Genomic DNA, 12,976 nt, shown 5'->3' on the forward strand with positions numbered 1-12,976 from the left:
TATCTGCCGCATGGCGACTGCTCCAAATGTAATGCTGGAATCAGTCAGAACCAGCCTCGGCAACATGAAAGGAGTCTTAAAAACAGATGGTGTGGTACCCACAGAGCCTTCATCTCAACATCATGGACTCAGCGACTCTGTGGTTACACAACGAGACGGGAGACGCTGAAAAGCCGCAAAACAAACACAAACTGGAGCTCTGACTGGGCGGCGCTTAAGTTAACATTTCTTTAATTTGATCACGCAAGATTCTACATATGTCTAAACTCCGTGTGTGTGTGTGTGTGTGTGTGTGTGTGTGTGTGTGTGTGTGTGTGTGTGTGTGTGTGTGTGTGTGTGTGTTTGAAGCAGGAAAAGGGGGGGCGTTGGCTCAGTGGGAGACACTGAGGGGACAGGAGCTCACACTGCGATGACACATGGCACTCCCACACTATTTCCACACAATGCACACATAAATCATGTGCACATGCCTTTCCCACACACACACACACACACACACACACACACACACACACACATACACACGCACACACACATATAACTCATGTATTAGCTGGGTCCCGTCCCAGTGTCCTCTCACATGTTGTCAGTTGCACGGTTTTTGTAAAAGAGGCTGGACCGTGATGGACGCCTCAGAACAGCACCTGTTTTTTGAAACTTAACACACATTTTAATCAGCATGTCTGCTTATTTCCAGTTCAGCTTGTTTGGAGTTGATTTCACAACCAATTAGGACAATTTTGCAAGTACTCTTCAAGAAATTACCAAAGGTTGAAAGTTTATATAGCTTGCTAAGATTGAATTGAAACTGAAAGAGTGATATCTGGCTTCGTTTGCTTCCAAAGCATCCAAAATGCAACAAAAGTTTTCCGTTCTCACTTGATAACATTTTCATGTCCAATAAAGCTTTTTTTTTTTTTTTTTTTTTTTTTTTTGTGCTTTTAGCATCCAGTCATCCTTCAGGGATCACAGGGGATTTATGAATTATTTCTAAATATTTTTGTGGAATTCCACTGGGGTGACTTTCCATCATTTGCAATTCAAATAGAAGAAGTTAATGGAATATGTTTAGCCTCAATACACTTTGTTAAATGCTGTCTGTTTCAGGGGTGGTTTCCTTTCATCGACAAGTCGGATCATCTTGATTCAACAAATTCTGTTTGAAAGAAGATCCCTGATCTGAAATGTGTGCATTAGATTTGACAGAGTCACTTAAACTATATTCATATTACTCATCGTTATTGATCAAAGCTATTAGAAGCACCTACTATAGCAGTATTTGGAAAAATAAATTAACAACCATCAAGGTCCCCTGAAATAACTGAACTGAACTTCCCCGTCAACAAGCTGATTCGAGCTACTTTCCGTATAAAACACGACGCTGCTATCTGCTTCTGTGCGTCCGTGTGCAGCCGTGACGTCTGAGCCGCATGTAAGAAAACATCTTTAGTGTTGGCAGGAAGTGGGTCATCCATATTACCATATAACCTGAGCTGCGCTGCATTCGTCACTGTCGTCTCATCATACGATGTGTGTGTGCACGCATACACTCGCATCTGACTAGTGTGTGTTTGTGCGTTTGTATGCGGCAAAAAGGATGCACTGCACTGGTGTGTGTGTCTGCATGGAGGGAAAGTTCCTCTTGAGTGTACATACTGTACGATGGCCAGCATGCACCGGAGCTGCTGGGAGAGCAGGGTGTTACAGGGGTAGCTGAGGATAGTGTGGAGCCTGTGTGTGTGCGTGTGTGCGTGTGTGTGTGTGTGTGTGTGTGGGTGGGAAATGCGGGGGTTTGGAGGGGTTGAAAATCAATCGCTAGGAGACCCACTTCCCATCCCCGTTGCTGCGGCAATGCCGAGATTCCATCAATGAGCCGGGGCTGCGTTTCCCTGGCAACGCTTATGAATGAGAGCAGGTCGGTAACCGTGGAGACTCGGCGAAGAGAGGATTCGCCGGTTGCCATGGCAATACCGTGAACGGGGAGAGACCAGGCGAAGTAGAGGCGGGGGGTGACCTCTGAGATCTTCATCGGGGCCACCAGGCGTCATCGTCGTCAATAAGATGACGACCATCGTCACTTCCTGTTGGACCGTTAACTGAAACATAGTTTAAAGCTGTGAGGACATTTAGCAACTCAACGGAAACTCTTCAGTTCACATTAATTACACATCTTCAAAGTCTGTCCCATCAATAAGGTTAAAAAAGACAATCAGATCACCTCAGCTGATGCTCGTAAATGTAAACTACTCAAATTACTCTAAAGAAGCAGTATTTTCAGTAGAGTGGGCTCAATTTCTTGAGCCAGTTGACATATTTTCCTTTTATCCATTTTATTTAAGAAGCTGAAATAATCCGTAGAGATTGTGATTAAAGTGTTCAATTGGCTCGTAAGACACACATGTTCATTCAGGGACAATATTAAAAGTAACTAACCATAAATTAGGCAACATTTTGACTGATTTCTTTGCATTTTTAGCCTATTTGACTAGTTTCAATGAGATTTTAGTGACTAGGAACTTGTACAGATCTTAGATTATCACCAACAAACAATGACAGGAAATGACCAGAATTCTAAAGCGGCTTCGAAAAAAACTGAAGTCCATCTTACGATAAAAGACTTAGGATCGGAGATTGAAGATTGCGTTTTACTTATTGACAATACGGGGATCGTTTTTGCATAGTTTGCTTTTTCTGACCATTATCTCTGAGTGTGTGTGTGTGTGTGTGTGTGTGTGTGTGTGTGTGTGTGTGTGTGTGTGCGCGTGCGTGTGCGTGCCTCGCAGGTTCATTGCTAGGTGTTTCCCCGCAGTCAGAGCCTCTGTCATCGCCGTCCAAACACCTTCTCCCTCTGCAGATGAACCTCTGCCTCTCCTGAGTGTCTGTCTCTCTCTCTCTGTGGAGCTTCTCTCGCTCTCTCTCTCTCTCTCTCTCTCTCTCTCTCTCTCTCTCTCTCTCTCTCCCTCCCTCTCTCTCTCAGCAGTGGAACCTCACACTTTCGACACAGGACTATCACTCTTTTTCAATCTGCTCACTCTTTCCGGCGCCGTGGGTCTCGGAGGGGATGCCGAGTCTCTTCCCTCCCAGTCTGCTTTTCATCGGGGACTCGCTTGTGTTCTCTAATAAGGAGCGACCTCCCCTGTGAGCTCCTGTGTTTGTATAATCTCTGTCGTTTAAAGGAATTTGGGGGCATAAAATGGTAAACTGATGGGATTAGCAAGTATTTTATTTGCTCTCTTAATGTACAAAGAAAGACAGATTTTAAAGAGGGAAAAGCACCTCGATATAGCTGAGTGGAAAACCACAAACAGGACTTTTCAGGATTCTACTGTTAGCAAGAGGAGGCTGTTGTTTGACTAGTAGCTCTACTTGCAGGAACTACAAATGGAAACAAGAAATGAATTAGGTAACCTCTATAAACACTGGGACAAAAACGCTGCTCAGTTACTGATCGAGGTGCTCGAGTGGCTGAAAGCTGCGAAGCTTGCGAAAGCCGCAAAACGGGAAATTCAAAAAGTGTACAGTTCAGGTTCAGAAATGCGAATGCATAGTGGATCATTTGTTTGTCTTTTTTCCAGAGATTGACTTGGATTTCTTCCGTCTCATAACTAGCAAGCCTCTCGCAATAGTTTTTTCTTTCTTTACAACTAATTTTTAACCACAGGTGAATTCTGATAATTTCACAGGAGTAAAGAGAAATACACCTTCACCTGCTTTTATACCAATAAAGAATATTGCAGCACACACACACACACACACACACACACACACACACACACACACACACACACACACACACAGAACTGTATTTCTTTCCTCCTGCTGCTCTTCACTACAGCTGAAAAATGTTTTATTCATGTTTTCATTTGCTCAGAAGTCCAATGTCACTATAAAAAAATGATAGTTTTCATCTTTAAATCTAAAGTTGATTATTATGGTGATTATAGGAAAAACATGTGCTCATGAATTTTAATGTAACAGAGATTTTTTACGCAGCACAGAGTGTGCACAGACAAGGAATGGTGCTTGTTACAAACTGCCATACATAGAATTCACAAACCTCAGCCCAACGTACGAAACACAGTTCAGTTCAGGAGATAAATACATTCTCAGTGTGTCGCTCACATCAGGCCAACAGTGGTGCAACCTTTAAATACAGCAGCTTTAAAATGCCCTCTTAGCTTTAGTGCAAAAAGAAAATGTTCCCGATTATTGGAAACACATATTTTGCAAAAGAAAATTCTGATCCAGGTGATTGTCTGAAAAAATCAGTTGTTTCTCCAAATTCCAGAATTAATTTCACTTTATGGTTTTAATGTCATTTTGCTAGCAGTAAGGTAGCTACCAATAACACTGATCTCTCTGTTGCGAACATTTCTGCCATCTGCTGTGGAGTTTGGGGTGTTTGTGTTATTTCTTCTTGAAGCTCAACCAAAGGGCCCCATTAGGAATAACATTTACTGAAAAGTTGCGGTTAAAGAGTTCCTTGGTATTTTTGGCTTGCGACTTTGGCTGCTAAAAATAACAGTTTCCTCTTGCCATTCCTTTTTTTTTTTTTTTTTTTGTCGTTTTGCATGTTTCACATGGAGAAGGCCGCATTTCCTCTCCTTATGTCATGATGAGCATGACAAACTTCTAAACATTACAGTTATTCATTGATTGTTAACAGCACATCATCTGTTTATAGAAGTGTAGTTAGAAAAGTGATATTTCAAATTGAATAATTTCTTTTTATATTCAGGAAGTGTGTTTCTGCAAAACTCTGCTGCTAATTACATTGATAAAAGAGCAGTCTAACATTAGTTAAACATCTGAAATTACTTTCAGTTGCCACGATCATGAGATGACCTTCACCCAACACTGTAAATGATGTTAACATCTTTGTGCATTTACTGTCAAATAACAGTACTCTTTCTCTTTTTTTGACCCAGTTTGAACACAATTCAACTGTAACACATTTATTTTTTGTTTTTCTCATGAGCATTTGCAGTTGCTGGTAAATTAGCAGTTTTTGATCATTTTTTCTTGATTATCCAACAAACGTGAAAGAATCCGTTCAGCCTGTTGCAGTCCTGATTTTCCACATGTGCAGATATTGCAAATGCCGATATGGCGTGGCGATAAGATTATCATTTCACCTCTTGCACTTGACATCCTGTTGTTTTTAGATCCTAAGTTGTTCTTTTTCAGTGCATCTCTATTCCCCCGTGCTCTACCTCCTGCACAGTCACTGCTCCCTCTACTGGCCGGCTCCCTGCACTGCAGGCTGGCTCAGCCGTTGCCAGGGGTGACTGCATCCCGGAGGTTTGGGGTTTGTCTGGCAGATACGGGTGGTTGCCGTTTCGCATGGATGAATATCCAAGCATTCGTCCTCTGTAAAGAAAAACCGAGACAAAAAAAAAAAAGTCGCCTTGAAATAAAACCGAGAGGAAAAGGAAGGAGAATAAACAACAAACGGGGAGATGGAAAGACGTCAGAAGAAAACAGATTCTTTGCACTTGTGCTGGATTTGTTTACTCATGCATACAGAAGCAATCTATGAAAAAAACTCCCACAAAAAAAAAAAAAAAAAAAAAACGAGATCACACAACGAAAACCTGAAAGGACACTCCAGGCGTTTCGTATCAGGAAAATACACACTAATCACTCTGACTGTTGTGCTGCAGAGACCCAGCTTGAATTACCAATCAGAAAAAGCCGGTGATTTGTAATCTCATTTAGATCTACAAGCTGCAGTGTCATGCAGTTACACTTACATCCCGGTTGTGTACTCTAATTTACACAAACACCGTGTCCAGACCGGAGTAGCGGTGCACTCGGTTTTGCTGAGGTCCGGTCTTTTCCGAGCTGCAGCGTGGCCTTTAGCCGTGGCAGTTAAAAAGCCATTGAGGGAATGAGGGGCTTGGCTGCCGGTACTGTGTCTGTTAATAAATGACCTCTTACTGGAATTAGCAACCAACCTGGAGAGAGAGAGAGAGAGAGAGAGAGAGAGAGAGAGAGAGAGAGAGAGGTCAGGGTGAGGAGGGAGAATGGACCAGAAGAGCGAGGAAGAGGAGGAGATGCCTTTAACTTTTAACTCTCAGGGCCTGATATACTGACATCATGTGTAAAGCACGCTGAATTGTGTTTAAGTAGTGTGTTTTCTGGGTGATCGATCAAATTTACATTGTTTAATTGAAGGATTTTCTTGCCTTCGAACCTGTTTAGCACTTTCTGCTAGAAACGATATAATTTTGATGGACCCGGATGTTTTGGTGGAAGATATTATCAAACATATTGAAGCCTCTCAGCAAGTAACAAAGAAAGAAAGAAGCAATATAGAAAATAATAAGTCATAACATCAAAGTTTAAGGCGTAGTACAGTAAAGATCTTCTTATGAGGTCTGCAAATAAAAGCCGTGGAGGGCCAGCTAAGCGAAATGATTCTCACTGCAACAGCAGCATCTAAAGCAAGAACCAATTTTCAAACATGTTGAAATTATATACAATGAAGTTGTCATACGATACGTAGTAAATCACATTGTGGTATGAAGTCCTTCCAGTGTTTTGCTGAATTTTGGAAGCATGCGCAATAAACCATATTTATAAAAATTGAGAATATAGACTTTGAAAGCTGCCATTGTTGTTATTCCCCAACTTCTGGCGCAAGTGCAGGAAAACTATTTGCTATGGTTGGAGTAGCAGTGTTTTCAAAAAGGTGCATTTTCCCTTGTTTCCATGGATACAGAGCCGAAGCATTTTTAGGCTCCGCCTTGGGAGCCTTTTTTAAAAAGTTTCTTTGTCGGTGGCTCCGAGCAGCTTTGTGTAAAATGGACTTAAAAACATTGTTTACTCTTTTAGGGTTTGATGCAACATATTTCATTGTCCACCAGATAATATGTTGTCACCATTTGTTTCATGGTATTTTCCTGACAACCACAGCTGCCAGTGTTTTACAGTAAATTATAAACAATGCGTAAATGAATATGTAAACAGGGTCTCAATGCAGCGCGTCCTTCATTACCTTCTCCTTGTACGGGGCCAAAGTAGCTCAGATGGTAGAGCTGGTCGTCTCATAACCGGAAGGTTGGCAGTTCGATCCCTGCTCCCGCAGGCATAAAACTGCTATTGTGTCCTTGGGCAAGACACTTCACCCACCTTGCCTAAGTGTGAGAGTGAATGGTTGGTGGTGGTTGGAGGGGCCGATGGTACAGATTGGCAGCCTCGCTTCCGTCAATCTACCCCAGGGCAGCTGTGGCTACAATAGTAGCTTACCACCACCCAGTGTGGAGAGAATGAATAATGCAATGTAAAGCGTCTTTGAGTGTCCAATAAAGTTCAAACCAATGCATTATTATGTGCATCGTCATGGTTGCACCCATTTTTATCTGTGCACACCAGCAGCACAGATCAGGCGTGGTTCCTCACACACTTCTGCTGTGAAGAAACTGAGGTGAAGTGTGTTGTGTCAGTGCAGCATGAGGACAGTTCAAGCCGGAAGCTCATCCAACGTAAGGTTGAGTCCTCCGTGTTTTTTTGCTCCGCCCCTCTGTTGGAGTCTCTCCACCTCCTCAGAGCATCCCTCCTCTCTCTCTCTCTCTCTCTCTCTCTCTCTCTCTCTCTCTCCCTCCCTCTCTCTCTCTACGCCCCCGCACCCCCTCCCCCTCCGGTCAGACAGCCCCTGTCTTCCGCCCCCGTACAAGACGGAGCGTGGAATTTTCCAACCTGTCTCAGGCTGGCTTTACACCAGAACTACACACACATACACACACACACACACACACACACACACACACACACACACACACACACACACACACACACACACACACGCACACACACACACACACACAGAGTACCAGCTCCTGGGAACAGCAGACATGGCGTTGCCAAACTAGTTATTGACATTCACAGACACTGATTAAAAAGGGACCTGATGTCCTTTTCTGTACTCCATGGAAACGCTAAATGTACTTATGTAGCTTCATCATCAGCCGTAGCATTATAACCACCTGCTGGTAAAGTCAGTTCGACATACCCGCTCCTCATTGTGGTACCAGCCGCCTGTGAGGTGCATCAGGCAGAAAGTGAGTGTTTTCTCCTCAGAGTTGATGTGTTACAAGCAGAAAGACGCAAAAACATTCGAACTTACTTGATTCTGACATAGAAAAGTTGTAGATGATTTCTTTCTTTTATCTGTGATTAACTGTGAAATCAGGGGGTAAAAAACCCACAGATGCCAGATATGATTATGAGGTATTAAAGGAAAGAGACAGGTTCTGTCTCATCTTTGTGTCTTGGTCCGTGGACTCATCGTCGTCACAGTTTGATTGTCAAATCCAATTGCATCATTTTTCAACACACACTTCAACAAACTTGAAAAGCATTTTAGAGAAGGTGTCTTTATGATTACATTTACAGGAGGACTCAAGCAAAAATTCAACATTTTTGTGTTTTTGTTTCAGAAAAATGTACACAGGAGTCTTTGGAAAAACGATGTCCACATACGCAGAAAGGCAATATGTGTCAATGAAACTTAGGAGTCCTGAAGTCCTGATTTGTCCTTTTGTCTGTTTCTGCAGTATTTTGTCATCGGTGGGCTCTCAGCTTGATCTGAGGACGCTACGGGCCGTCAGAGTGTTGCGACCGCTGAAACTGGTCTCTGGGATTCCCAGTAAGTGTTTTTTCAACACACTGAGTAACTGTTGAGCCTCAGCGTCCATTAAAGGAGCTACCCATCACCGTGATAATGCTGGTGAACAGCAGCTTCAATATGGTGCTGAGTTAGACGCCCAAACTGGCTCATTTGTGTTCAAAACCATATTAACTGATCACAATACCAGTATTGTGTATCGTATCCGATGCTGCTTAAAAAATAACTACTAGTATCAGTACTTTATGTCCAGAAGTAGCTAAAATTTTGTACTTTTCCCTTTAAGAAGTGGTATCCCTAATATGAACTTTAAAACTCCACCTAATGGTTTGTTTTACACTGTGTCCTCCAGGCCTGCAGGTGGTGCTCAAATCCATCATGAAGGCCATGATCCCCCTGCTACAGATCGGCCTGCTGCTGTTCGTGGCCATCCTCATGTTTGCCATCATCGGCCTGGAGTTCTACATGGGGAAGTTCCACACCACCTGCTACGATGAGGTTACAGGTGAAAACAATAGACTCACTCCCCGTCCTCCACACAGAGAGCGGAGATGAATCTCTGAAATAACTGGTTGTGTTGTGCTCTCTCTCTCTCTCTCTCTCTCTCTCTCTCTCTCTCTCTCTCTCTCTCTCTCTCTCTCTCTGATCAGGGGAGATTGTGGGCAAATCTCCGTGTGGCAAAGAGTTGCCGTCCAGGTTGTGTCCCAACGGCACGGTGTGTCGAGGCGGCTGGATCGGGCCCAACTACGGCATCACCCAGTTTGACAACATCCTGTTCGCCATCCTCACCGTCTTCCAGTGCATCACCATGGAGGGATGGACAGAAATGCTCTACTTCGTATGTTCTGCCCTCGACCCGAGTCAAACCCGTTCACATAAAACATAAAACTTTGGGTTTTCAGTAGAATAAAACTCTTTGAAAACAGATCCCAAGGCTGAAGTTTTCGAAAACACGACTGTCGAGAAAGGGGGACGAATGTCTGTGTACTCACCATTGTTAGCGTTTATAGAGTATTGTTCTCTGTGTGGATTCATTACAAAAACTACCAACAGCACCAACTCTTGGCTTGGCATGGTCACGACAGTGTTTTCAATTCAAAAAAGACGTTTTCTCTTGAACTAGTGTTGTGCAAACAAGGCCTTAATGTGCCTGACGAGCTCAAGCATTGCTTTGTCTCCTCAGTATCGGTTAGGGTTGGGTTGGGTTAAAAGTGAAAAGTCAGTCACCACAACTATTGCCTTAAAACAGTTTTGTAACATGTTTTTATATTTAACATGGAGGTATTAATTACTATAGAGCTGTACTTAAAATGTTTTGTGAGGTACAAGCTTAACTTTCTGAAGCAGAATCTTTTAATTAGCATTTTTATTGTTGACCCTCTTTGGAAAATCATAGATTTACCTTGACCATCAAGTCTTTCTCTGTCCTGAGATGAAGACGAGACAAATTTAGGCTACAGTTTCCAGAATGAGAGGAAACAAATGAGTCAGATCTGAGAGTCTGCGCTGGTGTGGGTTTTTTTTGCCACACATACTTGTGAAAACACAACACGCAGTCCGAGTAAATTAGGTTTGTACAGTGTGTTTTCACACTCATTCGCCTGGGTGGGGGCGGAAGTCAGAGCCCGGCTTGGATTTTTATCCAGCTAAATGAAGCATGAAGCAGTTTGAGGCTCGACTGAAAACGCCATTTATTTGTCCCAAGAAGTCATTTTCCATCCATCTCTCTCGTTGTCATTATCTCTTTGACTTCCTTTATCCATCCTCTCATCTCTTCCTTTTCCTGGCTCGGCGAGTCACTCCCGTCTCCCTCTCCGCCTCCTCTGCTCTCTATTCTGGTCCGTCTCACTCTATATTTAACATCTTTTCTGATGGATGGAGGCTGACTTCCACACTCGCACAGGCAGTCGGGAGGAAACCAATGAAAGTTTAATAGAGAACGGGCTGCTTTGCGTCGTGCCGTGAGGTATAGGGACGGAACGCGCGCACGCAGCACTCTGGGCACCAGATAATAATCAGCCGATTGTGCCATTAAAGCATTACACGGGTCAGGCAGACACAATATCATCCTGTAACCTGATTTGGACGACTCCCGGTTGTGTTCGATTAGGAAGAGACGGAGTGTCAGATAAGATTGTCGCCGTTGCGCCTCGCGCGCGATTGTTATCTACACAAGCAGAAGTAGGCGTAACATGACCCTGCACGTGAGTCGTATCCGCATGTTGTTTACTATGAAAAACACAGACGTTCAACATTATCGAAGTTTCATCAGACTGATTCCTCAGTCAAAGAAAAATTGACAAAAAAAAAAAAAAAAGACAAAATAAACAAAATGGGAAACACTCAGAAATCTTAGCTGAAAATATCATCAGGCATTTTAATTTTACCAACCATGTAGGATTTTTGATGAAAAATGCAGGGTACCTTGTGTTCCAAGCTGTACTTTAAGCCCGACATCTCATTTAACGGCTCCAACATGTCACATGCATTGTCAGTAAAAATATATTTGTTTGCATGTTTGCCTCTGTTGCAGAGTAACGATGTGGAGGGCAGTGCCTGGAACTGGATGTACTACATCCCCCTCATCATCATCGGCTCCTTCTTCATGCTCAACCTGGTGCTGGGTGTACTCTCAGGGTGCGGATCATGGTTCATCAATAAAGCCTCTCTGCTTTCTGCCTGGAGTTGCCTCCTCCTGTCTTTTTATTTGTTTGATGGAGATGAGTAAATGCCAAATGTTCCCACAGTGAATTTGCCAAAGAGAGGGAGCGGGTGGAGAACAGGAGCGAGTTCCTCAAGCTGAGGCGACAGCAGCAGATTGAGCGGGAGCTCAACGGATACTTGGAGTGGATCTGCAAAGCAGGTCGGCACGCACTCCGACACACACTGCCCAAGTCCCCGTATAAGCATGGGGAAAAAACCCAGTAAACCCTGACACCGGGGGTGCTAACGTCTTATTTGAACTTGCAGAAGAGGTGATTCTGGCTGAGGAAGACGGCACGGGGAACTTTGATGGTAACTGAACTCCTTCCTTTTACATGTTGATAGATATGTCTGGAGCGTACATCTAAGATGAAAGAGAACAATGAAAATTCAACCTGGTCTCTTCTGAGCTGGTTTTGACGACAGGTTTTAGCAGCGTTTTCACCAAGCGATTTTAGAACTGCTCATTTCAATGTGTAAATGTGAGGTTTAGCACAAAGAGCCGGCAAGTGACAGACTCTGTGGGAAGGGCGAGAATTGAGAGATAGACAGATGAAGAGACTATGCTGCTTTAGTTCTTTTTTTGTTTTTCTCCCTCTTCTCTCGTGCTAGGTTCGAGGCGAAGGCCAACTATGAAAACCAAAAACAACAAGACGGAGCTGCTGAGGAACCCCGAGGAAGGAGAGGACAACATGGGCGATGCTGTCGGTACGACACCCAGGGACTCTGCAAGATCCTGGATGCTCGCACGAATAGCTTGTGCCTTTAGTTCATGTTTTTCGGAGAATTCCACTGGAAATGGTGGAGTTATTTGCCAGTATATATGATTATAGCTTATTGTTTTCTAATTGCACGTGTGGGTGTTGTTTGGTTTGACTACACACCCTTCTCCTTGCTAAATTGTAACACCCCCCTCTACAGGATTTGCCCGGTCCAGTATCAAGAGTGGTAAGGAGGGCTCCAATTACAGTAAGAAGGAGCGGCGGCTGCGGTTCTTCATCCGCAAGATAGTGAAGACGCAAGCTTTCTACTGGACGGTGCTCTGCCTGGTGGGCCTGAACACCATATGCGTGGCGTCGGTGCACTACGACCAGCCTCAGCTGCTCACCGACTTCCTCTGTGAGTCCCTCAGAAGCCCAGCGCACACATTCGCACATGCCCGCTAACACAGGAGACTCTGAAGGCTTTGAGAAAGCCTGCGTGTCTGCACAAATTCATCTTCAGCATTGATGTCACAAGTTTAGACTAAAACTACCATCATGTTTTCTTGGTGGAATGTGGATGGTCTGCAGAAATTGCAGGAACTCATACATTCCACTGTTCTTGTTCATTTTAAAGCTACTTCAGATTGAAAACAAGCAAAGTCCACACAAGATCAAATAAATAAATAAACCACTGCATCACATGTAGGTTAGCTTAGCATCTAATGATGTGATATGTATCAACTGTGAGCCTTTATGTGTGGCTTTTATTACCAAAACCGACTTGCAAACCCACGTGCCGCCAGTTTAATCGCCAGTGCTGCTCACTCTCGCCTCAACCTGAATCATCTTTTTACACTTCCCATCTTCTCTCTACTCCTACACATGCAAATAAAGATGTTCTAACTCTATTAAACAGCAAAAAACTGGTATTGGAATCACA

General features: G+C 43.6%; 1 protein-coding gene across 27 annotated transcripts in view; it reads left to right on the forward strand.

Annotated features, from left to right (window-relative positions):
* The window catches only part of cacna1ab (calcium channel, voltage-dependent, P/Q type, alpha 1A subunit, b), a 189,071-nt gene that overhangs the window by 99,921 nt on the left and 76,174 nt on the right, over positions 1 to 12,976 (forward strand). For 26 of the 27 annotated variants that reach the window (XM_030093297.1, XM_030093296.1, XM_030093303.1 and 23 more), the window contains 8 exons: positions 8,559 to 8,650; positions 8,982 to 9,134; positions 9,280 to 9,467; positions 11,163 to 11,266; positions 11,377 to 11,492; positions 11,600 to 11,644; positions 11,945 to 12,040; positions 12,254 to 12,451. In XM_030093297.1, coding sequence (XP_029949157.1) covers positions 8,559 to 8,650; positions 8,982 to 9,134; positions 9,280 to 9,467; positions 11,163 to 11,266; positions 11,377 to 11,492; positions 11,600 to 11,644; positions 11,945 to 12,040; positions 12,254 to 12,451 — 992 coding nt within the window. The remainder of the gene's footprint in view (positions 1 to 8,558; positions 8,651 to 8,981; positions 9,135 to 9,279; positions 9,468 to 11,162; positions 11,267 to 11,376; positions 11,493 to 11,599; positions 11,645 to 11,944; positions 12,041 to 12,253; positions 12,452 to 12,976) is intronic. The other variant, XM_030093301.1, reaches the window with a different exon arrangement.

Source organism: Salarias fasciatus, chromosome 6, assembly GCF_902148845.1.
Source record: "Salarias fasciatus chromosome 6, fSalaFa1.1, whole genome shotgun sequence".
NCBI lineage: Eukaryota > Metazoa > Chordata > Actinopteri > Blenniiformes > Blenniidae > Salarias > Salarias fasciatus.